The sequence below is a fragment of the Bombina bombina genome, chromosome 2 (assembly GCF_027579735.1).
Source record: "Bombina bombina isolate aBomBom1 chromosome 2, aBomBom1.pri, whole genome shotgun sequence".
Classification (NCBI taxonomy): Eukaryota; Metazoa; Chordata; class Amphibia; order Anura; family Bombinatoridae; genus Bombina; species Bombina bombina.
The window spans coordinates 419,665,812-419,684,005 of NC_069500.1; the positions used below are offsets into that span (position 1 = coordinate 419,665,812).

Here is an 18,194-nt window from a genome sequence, read left to right on the forward strand (position 1 = left end):
AGGCTGGATTGGCTTGAGAAGTATTACCTTCCTGCTTAGAGGACGTAGCCCTTGGGGCTGATCCGTTTCTGCGAAAGGGACGAAACTTAGGTTTATTTTTGGTCTTGAAAAGACCTATCCTGAGGAAGGGCGTGGCCCTTGCCCCCAGTGATATCAGAGATAATCTCTTTCAAGTCAGGGCCAAAGAGTGTTTTCCCCTTGAAAGGAATGTCAAGCAATTTGTTCTTGGAAGACGCATCCGCTGCCCAAGATTTTAACCAAAGCGCTCTGCGCCACAATAGCAAACCCAGAATTTTTTCGCCGCTAACCTAGCCAATTGCAAGGTGGCGTCTAGGGTGAAAGAATTAGCCAATTTAAGAGCACGAATTCTGTCCATAATCTCCTCATAAGAAGAAGAATTACTAATAATCGCCTTTCCTAGCTCAAACTAGAAACACGCGGCTGCAGTGACAGGGACAATGCATGCAATTGGTTGTAGAAGGGAACCTTGCTGAACAAACATCTTTAGCAGACCTTCTAATTTTTTATCCATAGGATCTTGGAAAGCACAACTATCTTCTATGGGTATAGTGGCGCGCTTGTGTAGAGTAGAAACCGCCCCCTCGACCTTGGGGACTGTCTGCCATCAGTCCTTTCTGGTGTCGACTATAGGAAAACAATTTTATAAATATGGGGGGAGGTACTAAAGGTATACCGGGCCTGTCCCATTCTGTACTAACAATGTACGCCACCCGCTTGGATATAGGAAAAGCTTCGGGGGGCCCCGGGGCCTCTAAGAACTTTTCCATTTTACATAGTGGTTCTGGAATGACCAGATAATCACAATCATCCAAATTGGATAACACCTCCTTAAGCCGAGCGCGGAGATGTTCCAACTTAAATTTAAAAGTAATCACATCAGGTTCAGCTTGTTGAGAAATGTTTCCTGAATCTGAAATTTCTCCCTCAGACAAAACCTCCCTGGCCCCCTCAGACTGGTGTAGGGGCCCTTCAGAAACCATATCATCAGCGTTCTCATGCTCTACAGAATTTTCTAAAACAGAGCAGTCGCGCTTTCACTGATAAGTGGGCATATTGGCTAAAATGCTTTTGATAGAATTACCCATTACAGCCGTTAAATGTTGCATAGTAAGGAGTATTGGCGCACTAGATGTACTAGGGGCCTCCTGTATGGGCAAGACTGGTGTAGACGAAGGAGGGGATGATGCAGTACCATGCTTACTCCCCTCACTTGAGGAATCATCTTGGGCATCATTTTTACTAAATTTTTTTTTATGACATAAAATACATATAGTTAAATGAGAAGGAACCTTGGTTTCCCCACAGTCAGAACACAATCTATCTGGTAGTTCAGACATGTTAAACAGGCATAAACTTGATAACAAAGCACAAAAAACGTTTTAAAATAAAACCGTTACTGTCACTTTAAATTTTAAACTAAACACACTTTATTACTGCAATTGCGAAAAAGTATGAAGGAATTGTTCAAAATTCACCAAAATTTCACCACAGTGTCTTAAAGCCTTAAAAGTATTGCACACCAAATTTGGAAGCTTTAACCCTTAAAATAACGGAACCGGAGCCGTTTTTATATTTAACCCCTTTACAGTCCCTGGAATCTGCTTTGCTGAGACCCAACCAAGCCCAAAGGGGAATACGATACCAAATGATGCCTTCAGAAAGACCTTTCTATGTATCAGAGCTCCACACACATGCAGCTGCATGCCATGCTGTCCTCAAAAACAAGTGCGCCATACCGGCGCGAAAATGAGACTCTGCCTATGCTTTGGGAAAGCCCCTAAAGAATAAGGTGTCTAAAACAGTGCCTGCCGATATTATTATATCAAAATACCCAGATAAAATGATTCCTCAAGGCTAAATATGTGTTAATAATCAATCGATTTAGCCCAGAAAAAGTCTACAGTTTAAATAAGCCCTTGTGAAGCCCTTATTTACAATCGTAATAAACATGGCTTACCGGATCCCATAGGGAAAATGACAGCTTCCAGCATTACATCGTCTTGTTAGAATGTGTCATACCTCAAGCAGCAAGGGACTGCAAACTGTTCCCCCAACTGAAGTTAATTGCTCTCAACAGTCCTGTGTGGAACAGCCATGGATTTTAGTTACGGTTGCTAAAATCATTTTCCTCATACAAACAGAATTCTTCATCTCTTTTCTGTTTCTGAGTAAATAGTACGTACCAGCACTATTTGAAAATAACAAACTCTTGATTGAATAATGAAAAACTACAGTTAAACACTAAAAAACTCTAAGCCATCTCCGTGGAGATGTTGCCTGTACAACGGCAAAGAGAATGACTGGGGTAGGCGGAGCCTAGGAGGGATCATGTGACCAGCTTTGCTGGGCTCTTTGCCATTTCCTGTTGGGGAAGAGAATATCCCACAAGTAAGGATGACGCCGTGGACCGGACACACCTATGTTGGAGAAATACTTGGTAATTGGCATAATAATCTGAGCAATGAATCATCTTAAACTGCATAACCCCTTACTCGAGGGGGGAGGGTGTTGATTCCAGATAGTTAAGCAGCCCCCTCAGAAATCAACGGTCCGGTCCAGGGTGCTGACAGAGCTGATGATGAAAAAATTATATCTCTATAAGCAGGAGAGACCATAGAGCTGGTATTTACTATTTTCAGAATAAGATGGAGTGTCAATCTGTAGATAGTATGCAGATTATCGGTTTACATATCTGCAGCTACAATTGTGGCCGTTCATGGCCGGTGCCCGGACATGCCCCCGAAGAATATTATTTTAAAGGGATAAAAAAAAAATAAAAAAAAAATACATTTTTGTGATTCAGACAGAGAATTACATGTTTCAAAAGTTTCAAATTTACTTCTATTATCAAATTTGCTTTGTTTCCATGATATTCTGTGTTGAAGAGATACCTAGGTAGGCATCTGGAGCATTACATGGCAGGAAAAAGTGTTGTCATCTAGTGCTCTTGCAAATTGAGAACATTCTTGCAAAACTGCTGCCATATAGTGTTCTAGAAATGGGCCAGTTCCTAAGCACACATCCCAGCTTCAACAAAAGATACAAAGAGAACGAATAAAAATTGATAATGGGCGTAAATTAGAAAAGTTGTTAAAATTACATGCTCTATCTAAATCATGAAATAAATATTTTGCTTTTCATATCCCTTTAATGGAGTTAGACTAGTAATGGTTTAAGTATAACATGGCTGGGGAGAAAAAAAAATAGTTGATACTCATTTCAGACAGAACCAGCTTTACATCTGTATTTCACCTCCAAATCAGGTATAAATGTGTAAGATCAGATGATTGTACAAAAAAAGATTGATCAACAGCTTTGCTATAGCTATAAAAAACTGATCCAATTCATAGTTCAGGACATGTGGCACATGGCTAAGCTTTAACTGACTACCTCCACTAGAATATGGCTGAACATTTTCCAGTGGTATTCCACACCTTGACATTAGCACTTTTTCTATATATCCTACTGAGACTAGCCTAATTGGTCTAAATTCTTCACCAGCATTTTAGTCAAAATATGTACCAGTGAAATCCTGCAACAAAGTATAAACAATTTCATACTAGTTGCTTGAGGGTGGCAAGAGCATTATTAAAGCTAAATCATTCTCAATGGAATGTACATATTGTTATAGTAACAATTAACTTTCACTTGGGAGTTCCAAAACCTTCCTGTAAATTGACATTGTCTTGTGCCACATTCCAACATAATTTAAAAAGACATCTCAATATAATCCCTGTTGTATTTAGGATAATACTGAAATATCAGATTAAATATATTTTCCATTGTTAGTCATCTGGGATACGTACATATCATTTCTAAAGCATTCCTCATTTGTATTTGCATGTGCATATACGTAAAATACATAAAAGTTAGTTATCATGAACTGGACAATGCATTACAGGAAAAGAGGAAGGGGGAGGAAACAGAGGGTGGGAGCTAGGGGCCTCTAAACAAGTGAAGGGGTTTTGGCTGACCATGCATTTCTGTCCCTGTTCGAGCTAGAGGCTATTTACTCTGGGAGGTACATGCAGAGGCTTGTAGCAAAGGTTATTTGTTTCTGTTTTTGAGATTCTGTTCTCAAACTGGGACGTGACTGGGAGCTCTAAGGTAAGGAATTTTCTATGTGTCATCCTAATTACCAATTATACATTAATGGATAGATCACTGGATATTCTAAGTCAGTGATTGGTGAATGGATATACAAAAAAAAAAACAATTTTACTATATTTAACACTGTATTTCTATTTGATCTCCTTCTGTTCAAAGAACGCACCGTATCTGCATGTAGAAACAAGTACAAACAGCTGAGACCATATTTTTCCCAAAACCTATGGTATGCAGAGAACTTTTCATTTCATTTTTACAGATCTTTGTAATTTAATAAATGTTAAATGCTAAAAGGTCCGGCATCAGTACTAATTGCAAACAATTCTATACCCTGGTGCAAATCTTGTGTGAGGAATCAGAAAAACACAACAAAACTACTTGGTTAAATCCTATTTTAGCAATTAATAGATTTGATATTTCTCTTTTAATTGGTGTTCTTCTGCATAAATAGCATTTTCTGAACGCAGATACCATTATGAATTGAAAATCAGAATTGTGCAGAATAGAGGAGTTCTAAGTCTGTTACTTTATAAGAATAGAAAGGTAACTTTTTGATATAGCATATAGACAGAAAGATACTTTGATAAATAATTAACAAATAAGCTGTGAGACCATGTTATGCTCACTTATTTCCCTTTGTGAATATAAATAGGAATCCTGATATCTACTGCAACTTTGTCTCACTAGAGAACCCTGGAGTGTTACCATAATGAATCTCTTGCATTCTGCAACCATTTTACTCCTCGTTTCTTCAGTGTTTTGTGCTGTGAAGGACTTGCATGACCATTTTGATGATCCGAAAGGTCAAGGACCAAGATCAGTCCAGAGTAACATTAGCCAAGATCTAGAAAAAATCCCTCCGGAGTTTCATCAGGAGAATACAGTCACCAATGACTTAATCCATGAAGAAGAGGAAGACGACGACTACTTGGACTTTGATAAGATTTTTGGAGAAGATGAAGATTATACTGATATTATTGATCCTACTCCAGATATTAAGAATGTGGAAACTGAGAGAGGGAATATTTTTGAACTTTTTCATGGTAAAACTAGGATTCAGAGGCTAAATATTATAAATGCCAATTTTGCCTTTAACCTTTACAGGGCAATTCAGAACACAGTCAACACTACCGAAAACATCCTGCTAGCACCAGTTGGCATTTCTACTGCTTTGGCCACTATTTCACTGGGTACAAAAGAGCAAACTTTAAAACAAATACTCTCTACCCTGGGTTTTAAAGACTTTATTAATGCCAGTACAAAGTATGACATATTTACCATTCACAATGTCTTTAGAAAACTGACCCACAGATTATTTCGCAGGAACTATGGCTACACATTAAGATCAGTCAATGACATCTACATTACAAAGGACTTTTCTGTTCATGAGAAGTTTAAAGAAAGTCTGAAGCAGTACTACTTTGCAGAGGCTCAGATGGTTGATTTTGAAGACCCTAGTTTCCTTACCAAAGCTAATCAACGAATCCAAAAGCTCACCAAGGGCTTAGTGAAGGAAGCTATACCAAATGTTGACTCATCTCTTTTGATGTTGCTTGTTAACTGCATCTATTTCAAAGGTAAATGATCTCTATACAAATTTGGTAACCCTAACACAGATTATATAAAGTAGGAAGTATGTAATTAAAACAATTTACTTTTCAATGGCAGATGTAACTTAATAGGGTAGTCATCTAGTAAACTAAAGCATACAAAATTAGGTTAATACGATTTATAGGCAAGGAGGAAAAGGAAGTGAGGAGAGACATATATATATATATATACACATACACACACACACACATACATACATATACACACACACACACACACACACACATACATATTCTATACAAACAAAATATTGGGGAAAAGGTCCTATAATAGGGATGGCCACAATTTTCAAATCAGGGACTACACTTGTATAGACAAAAACTTAAAATGAGCACAACTTGAGCAAAATAACAGCCAAAACTTATATTTACACAGATAAAAGAATTGAACCAATTGCAGAGTAAGAAAGCATTGTGTATTACAAATGAAGAAAGACACTAGGGGAATAGTAAAGGATGACGACTCCAGATAAATAGCACTAAAAGGCCCTGGGTTTTCTTTTATATGATCTGCGTGCGCGCAGAAAAAAAAACATAAAAGTCATCAGTATATAACAATTTCATTCTCATTTTCACTAGGGACATGGGAAAATAAATTCCCAGTGGAATTCACTCAAAATATGAACTTTCGTCTCAATGAAAAGGAGCTGGTGAAGGTGCCAATGATGAAGACTAAGGGAAACTTCTTAGTAGCAGCTGATCACGAGCTGGACTGTGGAGTCTTGCAACTACCATATGTGGGGAACATCAGCATGATCATCGTGCTCCCTAACAAACTATCTGGCATGAAGCTTCTGGAGAAACAACTCACACCAAGGGTGGTAGACAGATGGCAAAAGATTATGACAAACAGGTACAATCACATTTTTATTTGAGTAAAGCAATTTGACAGAAAGTTAAAGAACCTATGCAGTATGTCACAAATATACCAAACACCCATGCGGCAATCACTTGTAGGTACTGAGGTAAGGAATCAATACATGAATGCCTCATTCACAGCACAATGATAGAGGATTAATCAAGATACTGTATTAACAACATCAGCAATTATTCCAGAGAAATTGCTTAACTCTATAAGAAACATGTCCATCAGTTAATAACAATTTAGGTGTGTACAGAAAACTAAACCATTATTATGTTATTTAGCTGATCAGATGTATTTTAAAACAAAAATAAAAAAATTACATATATTCTAATAATATATTTTTTCTTTATTTTGTTTTCTTTCGCAGAACAAGGGAGGTATATCTGCCACGTTTTAGACTAGAAAAGAAAAACAATCTCATTGATGTTCTTAGAAGTATGGGAGCCAAGGACCTGTTCTCCGATGGAGATTTCTCAGGAATCTCGGATGAAAAGATAAACATTGGCAAGGTTAGTAACCTATTCCAAGTAATCTTTTTTCCTTATTACATAATCTCAGACATTGAGACTTTTAGGTTAAAGGGCCATTATAGTCTAAAAATGAATTAAAATGCGCTAGTGCATGTCATTTTAAGACTAGCTACCTTGTACCTATATGTGTTTAACACCCACAAATGGATTAAACACATAGTAGAAGTACCGCTCATAACCTGCAGAGCACTGCTAGTCCTAAACAGAAACTGTGGCTGACCCAATCAGTAGAGCTAGTAGCAAGACTCTTTGCGCAGGTTAAACACATAGAGGCGCAAGGTTGCTTATCTTAAAACTTTATGCTGTAATGAATTAAGAGCATATAATATTTTGAATGCAATGACCCTTTAAAGAGTTTAGGTCTGAATGTTCTATATGGCCTATTTTCTCAACCTGCAAAACATATGTTCCATGTAAAGGGTACTTGATACAGATTTAGCTATGGGAAATTGTCTGTATATAATTAATAATGACAACGGAGAATGTGCCAGATAACCACAGTACCAGGTAAAGTGTACCACTCTGAGACAAGGGCCAGCTCAAAAAGGCGTCAGGCAAATTGGTATAATGTGCCAATCAAACTAGTCAAATTAACTGTGTGCATAGTGTCTCGTGAAAAAAAACCTGATAAAATGTATGACATGGTAGTAAACAGATTAGATCATGAAGAGAGTTTGCCTCATTGGGATATTCTTGTTCTTGCTTATTTGTAAGACCTACAATATTAATAGTCTTTAAATATGAATGTAAATTACTTTCATGACTGTGTCTAAAATGTTGCTGCAGCTACAAAATCAATAATACAAGACATTAAAAAAAAAAAACACACAGAAAATATATACAACTCACATGTTTGTACCAATTTATAGATAAAAAAAAATTGTCAAGATCCTGGATACACATAATTGTCCAACATGTATTCACTAATATAAGAGGTTGTGTTTAACTTTATATAGTATTTTTAAATCAACAATATTTGCATGTTGGTTTTAAGGCATACGTAACAAAATGGTATACCTTATGGGGTACTTGCTACATAAATGCTTTACAACCACTTATATTAGGCAAGGGTCTCCAACCATTTCAAACGACAGGTCACTTTTGAATTTTTGTCAAAAATACATATTTATGAATAATTTATTTGGAAGCTCACTAGAAGCATTACCCTTTAAATTAACAGTCTGGATTTTAGTTTGGCTTCAACAAATCTCTGCTTTTGTTACATTTTACAGTTTCAACACCAGGTCACCATCATGGTGAACGAAGAAGGCACAGAGGCGGCAGCAGTGACTACAGTGGGTTTCATGCCACTATCTACACAGGCTCGTTTTGTGGTAGATCGTCCTTTTATCTTTCTTGTGTATGAGCATCATACCAACTGCCTGACATTCATGGGTAGAGTCTCCAACCCTACACAATCCTGATCGTTAAGATCCAAAATCTTTTAAAACAGATATGGATCTAGGTTCAGCATTACAGTAACAAGTTAAAAATAACCTGATCTTACTACTTGTATAAAGTCTTTTAGAGCAGTTTTGTTACAAGTATTTTGTCTCTGTATTTACAAGAACGTATTTGTCAATTATTACATGTCTTATTAGGTTTCATTTACTATTACTAAATATTACACACACAGCTTCAGGTCAGACCATATGATGATGTGGTCTGTTACCGATAAATATGTCTAGTATAATATATTGTGAAAGAATAAAGGAGAATTCAATAAACAAAAAAAGAGGAAATTATGTATATCTTTTTCCATCTGTCATTAATAAAAAATACATAAAATATTTAAATATAAAGCTTAAATTTGATTTGTTTTAATGTTACATGTTCTGTTCTTCAAGAAGTGGGTGCCCGTAAGACATAAAGGTAAGCAGATTAAAGCTTAAGAGGTTAGTCTATTTAAGTTATAACAAGAATACATTTCATGAAAGTCTATAAAGGTTATTGTCATAAAAGTTATATCTAGAATATAATTTATTCCTAAATTTATAGACAGAGCAACAAATCACAAAAAAAAGCACATAAAAAATCATAAGAATCAAAAAGAGAACCGGTATCTCAATAGAAGATCATCTGATTGACATAAGAAACTAAACCTAAGAACATTTTCAGTTCCATCTAGGAAAAATAGCCACGTAACAGATAACAGTACTGTTAATCAAGCTGTATATGCCTGAATGGGGGAATTTAGTAGAGAGATTGTCAATGGTCATAATGGGTGAATCTGCTGTTGCTTAAAAAGTCATCATAGTCAAAAAATGACTTGATCTAATTTGGTAAGAGCATGTAATTGTAAGACTATTTGCCCAACACTACTGTATGTTTAACCCACAGAAAAAGTGGTTAAACACACAATAGAAGTGCCACTCAGGACCCGCAGAGCATTGCTGGCCCCGAGCAGAAATATCTGTGTCATGCGACTAGAGCTGCTGATTTGATCCTGATTGGATATCTGCGGAGGCTAAACACACAATAGTGCAGGGTCAATAGCATTAAAATTGAATTTTTATGGCTCTTTAGTTCAGGCACATGTACTTGTATTAGTTAATTAGTAAATGCAATTTTTTTCACTAATTATCCTTGCTATGTGTTCCACAGTCCTGCTCGGAGTATCATAAAAATAGCATGTTTATGTCTGTATAGTTATGGCTGTTCAACCATAGGGATGATTAAACTATAAAATTCCCACTTTGAATTAATTGAAATACAATACACTTTCTATAATAAATGTATACAAAACTACCATTTAATAAAATGTATTTGTGAGTGAAACAGTCATATTAACACATGAAGACCCAACAACTTTCCTGGGATTTAAGTTGTAACAGACCTTTTCTGATGCAGATGATCCCCTACTAATAATAGACTTTCAAAACCTACTAATGTCTAAAATCTTATTGTATCTGCTCTTCATATAACCAGCTTACTTCACATGATCATGATGTAATACACATCAAGGTCTTCTTAAAGGAACAGCAAACCCCAACAAAAATATTATTATGATTTGGAAAGAACCTACAATTTTAAACAACTTTCCAATTTACTTCTATTATCAAATTTGCATAATTCTCTTGTTATCCATTGCTGAAGGAACAGCATTGCATTACTGGCAGCTAGCTGAACACATCTAGTTAGCCAATCACAAGAGACAAATATGTGCAGGCACCAATCAGCAGCCCGCTCCCACTAGTGTAGGATGTATGTGTATTCTTATTCAACAAGGGATACCAAAAGAACGAAGCACATTTGAAAAAGTGGCTTAAAATAACATGCTCTATCTGAATCATGCAAGTTAAATTTTGACTTTTTTATCCCTTTAAGTGCTTAGAGCCAATGCTTGTTAACCAATTATTCAATATGTGCCGGTGTGCTAATACAATAAACACTGCAGTTCAGCTTCACAGTCCTGCTACTCACAAAATCATAAAATGGACAGTCTAGTCCAAAATAAAATTTCATGATTCAGATAGGACATGCCATTTTAAACAACTTTCCAATTTACTTTTATCACCAATTTTGCTTTGTTTGCTTGGTATTCTTAGTTGAAACATAAACCTAGGAAGGCTCATATGCTAATTTCTTAGACCTTGAAGGACGCCTCTTACCTGAATGCATTTTGACAGTTTTTCACCACTAGAGTGTTAGTTCATGTGTTCCATATAGATAACATTGTGCTCACGCACTTGGAGTTACCTAGAAGTCAGCACTGATTGGCTAAAATGCAAGTCTGTGAGCTCATTCCTTGAGTTCCGTGGAGACTCCAAGCTGTATAAGCACTTGAATTGCAAATATCGAGCCCGAGCCTGTTTGCCCTTGACGGAAAGTGTGTCCGGGCACTAGAGGAGCTAAATTACACCATCTTTCCCCTACCAAAGTCCAGTAAACAGCAAATAAAAAGAGTGAAGGACCGCACTAACTGTGGTAGCGGCGGCCATATTGGCCTGAGAAAGAAACAGAGAGGAGCGGAGGAGAGCTCCGTGCACTGACAGTGCGACAGATTAGAGCAGATAATTTGTGTGTGCTGGACCCTGCTGCCTATACTTGCCACCCTAATGAAGTGAAGCTGACAGATTTCTCTGGCAGCGGATTTTTGGCGGAGCGGAGACACGTGGTGCAGGCCACACGTTGTACCCTGGAATAGCCCGCAGTGTGAGAGAGGGAACCGGCAGTTATCATCTGAAGTGGCGTTAACCAGCCTGATTGCATGACAGACTTACATTGAACCATAACGAAGTGAGAGGATCAGGGGATCTTTGGAAGGAGGGTGCAAACATTTTAAACGCCATCTTGCAGCACAGCAGATTCCTTGCTTGCTGTCTCGGCGGAGGGGGCCTGCTACTCCTGCACCGCACCACGACTTTGCCCAGGTGACCCTTTCAGAGGAGGCTGGTAAGACACTAATACCCCGACAAAACACGTCCTGTTTGCCCCTTACTGCTGGGTTCTTTGACAAAAGCCCTGCTGGTGTGTGGAACCACAAATTAAGTGCAAGAGACCAGAGGAGTTTTCAAGGGTTGTACAAGTGCATGTGTGGGATACTCTGTGCAGCTCGCATTGAGGACAGGGTATACGGTGGAACTGATTCCCCTAACACAACTCCCGAGACTACCTTTTAATGGGACTGCCTTTTACTGTGCTTGGTGAAGACACGCTGGTCTGATGCCTTAGAGAGGGGTATACTCTGCTCTGGACTTTCTGGCTGATGACTACACACCATATATCTGTTGTAAATGTGCTTTCTTTGAACCATCTTGGATGCAGTATTTGTTAGATGCTTTTAATTTACATGCCTGTAAAATGTTTGTTTAAATAACCATGTGACCTTTGCTCCTACAGAGTGGATAATACTTTTTTCTGAGGTGTTGTATACTTGGTACAGATATAACCTGTAGGGGTGGTGGTTGTTAATTTGTGGTACTCTGCTAAACGCAATTTAGGTGTATCTGATGACCCCATTATAATAGTGGCAAGTTCTCTCTTGTATAGAGAAGTCTCTTATTCCAACTACAATGGCAAGACGCAAAAAAAATGCTGACCGCAGGGCAAAACTTGGGTCAGACACTGTTACCCAGGTGCCCTCTTATGAACCCTCACAGCAGGGTCATATCCTAGATCCACACCCCATTGTCAAGCAAATTTCCACTTTATTTCTGCCCAAAATAGAGAATCTTCAGAAGGGAGTGGACACACTGGCAGAGGAGGTTAAACAGTTCTCGACAAGGGTAACGGAGGCGGAGACTAGGATCTCTGACCTCGAGGACACGCAAAATGTTAGCGTTAGCAAAACTGAGTCCTAAGAGAAAAATTCACTAGCATTACAACAAAAAAATGATGACCGTGAAAACAGGTTGAGGCGTTGTTCGCTTGCTAGGATTGCCTGAGCCTGTAAAGTCAGCTGATATCTTAAAATTTGGTGAGAACACCCTCCCTTCTTTATTGAATATCCCCCTGACACTTTATTGGGCAGTGTGGAGAGGGCGCATAGAGTAGGCCTAGAAAGACCTGCTATGGATCACAGCCCGCCCAGTAATGATCAAATTCCTTCACTTTCAGACTAAACTTTCCGTGCTCAGGGCATATAGAAAAATGGAAGAATTGACTTATGAGAACTCTATGATTCTTTTATTTCAGGATTATTCTGTGCACTTGATGAGAAGGCGTAGAGAATTTTCTTCATTATGCTCTAAGCTCCACAGGGAGGGTAGGCAGGCTTACTTACTATACCCTGCTAAACTTAAAATAGCCACCCTCAGAGGCCCCAAATTCTTTGACTCCCCGCAGACAGCGCAAGACTACCTGGATGCAGAAAGTGGTTCTAGGAGCCCTGGTCACTCTAGTGGGGGAAGAAGGTTGATGGATTATGCTGTACTAGGGATAATTCTGATTCCCATATTATAATTTAAGTGATGGCTTAAAGGGCCACGACAGGGATGACATCTCATCCTAACCAGGGGACTCCCCGCAATTATGCTTTATATGAACATTATTCAGGGTTATTATTATCGTTCTTGGTTCTTGTTGGATTAGGGCAGCCCGTGTTTAATAAGTTTGCCCAGGTTAAAAGCTATAACTTGCTCCTAAACTCCGATAAGAAACGGGAAATGTGGAAAAAGAGCCATGAAAATTACACAATTGGAGCATTAAGCTATGGCTGCAGCTCATTGCGAACCTATTTTCTTTTCAGATTGAATTGCTTGGGGGTTACCTCTTGCATGGAATGGGGCACGCCCCACGCCGGTAATTTGCTGGACTGTTATTTATATTTATGTTTGTGTTTATTATTTGGGCTATGGGACATGACTGAGATAAAGAAACTTATGGTTAAAAAGATTATTCAGGTCACGCAAGATGTGTTGCTTCCAATTATATCTATGCAGAATGTGTAATGAATGAATTATATCTCAATATGGATTCATTTGGAGTGAGGACACCTGTTTGCATTTGCCTGACAATCTTTTTTATTGTTGCTGTTCTTTTGCAGGCTATGTTATTTGAAAGCTCTTGGACGAGAGGATCCAGCACTGAGGCGGGTAGGAATCCCTCCCCTTTTTTTTTTTCTCTTTCCCTGCGCTCCTCCCATCAGTAAACATATTATGTATCATAACAGACATTAAAATGTAGTATTTACTCCTGGAATGTGGGGAGAATACATTCCCCTATCAAGAAGAAAACCATTCTTACGCAACTAAGAAAGAGAGGCGCAGATATTGCGTTCCTACAGGAGACGCACCTAACTGACATAGAACACACTAAACTTAAGAGGGATTGGGTGGGAAGGGTTGAGTTTGCCTCTTACAAAAGTGCCAGCAGAGGGGTAGTTATATTATTTGGGAAAAAACTAGACACAACGATAATAACTGACCCAGAGGGACAATACATTTTAGTTCAGGCCAAAATTGCTGGTAAAATGTACATGATTTGCAATATATATGCTCCCAATCAGAAAAACAAAGCATTTTGGGAAGACTTAATTAGAATTCTGACTCCGTTCCTGGATACTCTCATTATCATTGGAGGTGACTTCAATCTCACCCCCAATCCACAGTGCGATAGGCTCAGGGATCCTAGTAGATATGGTGATGGACCACGGCCTAAGGTTAGCAACAAATTTGAATTAGAAACTTTCGAATCTCTAACATCCTCGCTGGATGTGATAGATATATGGAGCAAATTAAACCCAGATGGCAAAGATTTTACCTGCGTCTCCCAGGCCTCACCCACCATGTCTCGCATTGATATGTTTCTGACTTCTAATTCCTTAATCCCCCAAATTATAGACGCCAAAATTTGGGAGGTGGTTGTCTCTAACCATGCGCCCATAGGACTCTTTTTAGACACTTTACCACATTCGAGTAACCGACGAAATCTTAGATTCCCACAATATTTGGTTACTTCTCAGGAGTTTCAACAACATATGGAGAAGTGCTGGGATTATTTCCAAGCCAATAATGCACAGCATTTAATGGCTCCAGAACTTTTCTGGCAAACAGCGAAGGTGGTCCTGACAGAGGATATTCGAGCATTTCTGTCACGTAGGAAAAAAAAAAACACATACGGAGCGGCTTGAAAGGCTGAGAGATGACTTAGCTGCCACCTATAGTGTCTACCGGAATACACCCACATGGCTTCACCATCAAAACTATATAAATACCAAAAAAGAATATGACGCGCTTCTGGCTTATCAAGCCTCTCAGACTCTGCTACAAACCAGAGGCAGGTACTACAGATATGGAGACAAGTCGGGTAGATTACTGGCTTCCCTGGTTAACTTACAAACATCTAAACACTTTATTGCTGCCCTTGAAGACAGGGGTACACTTGTTAAAGACCCCAACCATATTGCTGAGGCATTTGCCTCTTACTATTCTAAGTTATATACCAGTAGTCAGCCCAGCTCAGAGGAAGTCTTGCGAGAGTTCTGGGACTCCATTGAATTACAGCGGGTATCAGACGAGCAATTGGATAAGCTTAATGCCCCCATTACTAGGGAGGAGGTGGATAAGACAATCATTTCTCTAACCTTGGGCAAAGCTGCGGGCCCGGATGGGCTGCCTATAGAACTTTATAGAATGTTTAACACGAGGGTTGTCCCAGTACTCACTGACCTTTATTCGGCATAGACCTGCCAAGACGTTTTCAGCTGCATATATCACTCTTATCCCTAAAGCGGGAAAAGACACTCTTCTTCCGGAATCTTATAGGCCGATCTCGTTGTTAAACTCGGACTATAAGATATTGACAAAGCTGTTGGCGGAACGACTTAAATTTATCCTACCGGATCTGATTCATGAAGATCAGACGGGATTCATGCTGGCGAGATCTTCAGTAGGGAATGTACTTCGGTTGCTGCAGATTCTTCAGTACTATTGGAATAAGAAGCAATCTGAGCCGAGGGGAAAGCTCCCGGAGGCCTTCCTGCTGTCCCTGGATGCAGAGAAGGCCTTTGATAGGGTTGAATGGAGGCATCTCTTTCATACCATGACCAGATTTCATTTCTCAGGTCCCTTTGTCTCATTTATTTATAATCTTTACTCTTCTCCTATTGCCAATATATGCGTCAATTTATTCTCATCTGATGTCACGTTGCAGAGGGGCACGAGACAGGAGTGTCCTCTATCCCCCTTGTTATTTAACCTGGCCCTGGAGCCCCTGGCGGTTTAATTGCGTTGGGTGTTCCCGGGTATTGATGTCGCAGGAGACCCCCAACATCTTGCATTGTATGCAGAGGATATGTTGTTGTTTGTGCAAGACCCTGAGACTCATATCCCATCCATCTTGAAGGCATTACAGGACTTTGGATCCTTCTCGGGGCACAAGGCCAATATGTAAAAATCTGAGATCTTATGGCTACATACAAATAAGAAGCAGGGTCATGAATATCAGTTTACGATAGCAAATCAAGTGATCGCTTATTTGGGCATTCAGATTCATTTGAATCCCAATAAACTGTACTCTACTAATTTAACACCTTTGTGCGTCAGGTTGTGTAGTCTGATGAGGTAGGGTCAGTCTCCTTAAGATGGTGATTTTGCCTCACCTCTTGTACCCATTACTTATGCTGCCTCTACTGCTTACTAAAAGTGACGTGAAATCTTTAAACTCTGCAATGCGATACTTTATATGGCGTGGAGGTAAGCCCCGTATATATCTGCGGATAAATTAAATATAACTTATCTTAATGGAGTTTTATCTCTGCCGGACTTCAGACTTAACTGGGCAGCTTTGGTCCGCCTAGTTCTGGACTGGCAGGGGAGCACACAACACTTTTATAGACATAATTTGGAACGTGCAATTCTGGGAGGCATATTACTGGCGTTTTTAACGCATATGCCAAAGTCAGGATCAGCTAAATGAGTAGGTGGGAAACTCCTATACCAAGATCCGATGAGGGCCTGGTACCAAGCCCATAGATTCTTTAAAAAAAAAAAAAAAAGTGTCTTGGCTCCACCCTCCTTCCTCTTAACGGTAACCCAGATTTCCCGGCCGGTATGGATACGAAGCCTTTCATGCAGTGGGAGAAACTGGGTTTGAACAGCGTGGGCTCGCTAATGGAACCATTGATGCGGACTCTGAAGCCTTTCTCCATATTGCAAAAGGAATATAACCTCCCAAATAGTCACTTTTATGCCTATCTGCAGGTCCGTCACTATGTGGGTGCATTGGTCAGAGATAGCCCGGATTTCTGGGAGGGTTCGTCCTTTCCGAATCACCCAGTCCCTTTTTAAAATGGTTAGATTCTCTTTGTCAGAAATATACCAAACTCTCTTGCAACAGCGATTGCTGCAAATTCAACCAACCCTCCTAGTAGGGTTGGAAAGGGAAGGATTTTGAGATATTACGTGGGAAGAGGCTCGGGTGGGGGTTGGAAAAGGTTAGAAAGGCCACTCTCTCGGCTAATTTAAGAGAAACCCAAATTAAATTCTTACACAAGGCTTATCTGACCCCTAGAAGATTGGCTAAATGGATTTCTGATTGCTCCAAGTGTTCTGCAGAATCCCCTGGCCTATTGCACTATATCTGGAACTGCCCGCTGGTAAAACAGTTTTGGAGCAAGTTGCAGTACTGGATTAATAAAAAGATGAATATCCCGCAAGTTGCAGTACTGGATTAATAAAAAGATGAATATCCCGCAAGTTGCAGTACTGGATTAATAAAAAGATTAATATACCACAAGTTGCAGTACTGGATTAATAAAAAGATGAATATCCCGATTGACTTTAAACCTAGTATTGTATTATTTTTGAGCTGGGACAAGCAGTACAGACAATATGACTCAGAACTGACCCTAATTATACTGTTAGCAAGGAAAAGTATACTTAAACATTGGACTGACACTACAAGCCCTACTGTGGTTTACTTCCAAAATATATTGAAGACGTAATTATTTGTAGAACAAATTGACGTTAGACTAGATGTTTTTTTCCTCTTTGCTGGATCCTCGAGGTTGTGTAACAGAGCAAGAGAGATCAAGGTACCGGACAAAAAAAAAAAAAATAATAAGAATGCATAGCCCAGTTTGTTAAACTAGTTAGTTAGGTTAGATTTAAGGTTAGATTGTTAATATGTAAAGTAAGGGTTAGGTGAGAGAGACCTCTGTTTCTCCATGAAAAAATACAAAATACGAGAGTTTGCTACATGTGGGGGACTTTGATATTACTGGACAATGTAGGATGAATGACATGGACATAGATCTTGGCAGGGAAGATCTGATGATTTTGCATGTCTGTAACTTGGGATCTATCATGCATGATTGTACTAAGAATTATAAGATACTGCTGATATGGTTATATGTATCCACATGTCTTCTCTCAATAAAAAGAATTAAAAAAAATGCAAGTCTGTCAAAAGAACTGAAATAAGGGGGCAGTTTACAGAGGCTTGGATACAAGGTAATCACAGAGGTAAAAAGTATATTAATATAACAGTGTTGGTTTTACAAAACTAGGGAATGAGTAATAAATGGATTATCTTTTAAAAAAAAACATAATTTATGCTTACCTGATAAACTTATTTCTCTTGTGGTGTATCCAGTCCACGGATCATCCATTACTTGTG

General features: G+C 39.0%; 2 protein-coding genes across 2 annotated transcripts in view; one reads left to right on the forward strand and one right to left on the reverse strand.

Moving 5' to 3' along the window:
* The window catches only part of PI4KA (phosphatidylinositol 4-kinase alpha), a 442,522-nt gene that overhangs the window by 292,488 nt on the left and 131,840 nt on the right, over window positions 1-18,194 (reverse strand).
* SERPIND1 (serpin family D member 1) lies at window positions 4,020-8,935 on the forward strand. The gene is made up of 5 exons (XM_053701956.1): window positions 4,020-4,128; window positions 4,781-5,705; window positions 6,318-6,591; window positions 6,971-7,112; window positions 8,366-8,935. The coding sequence occupies exons 2-5, from the start codon at window positions 4,838-4,840 to the stop codon at window positions 8,555-8,557; spliced, it is 1,476 nt and encodes a 491-aa protein (XP_053557931.1). The 5' UTR covers window positions 4,020-4,128; window positions 4,781-4,837; the 3' UTR covers window positions 8,558-8,935.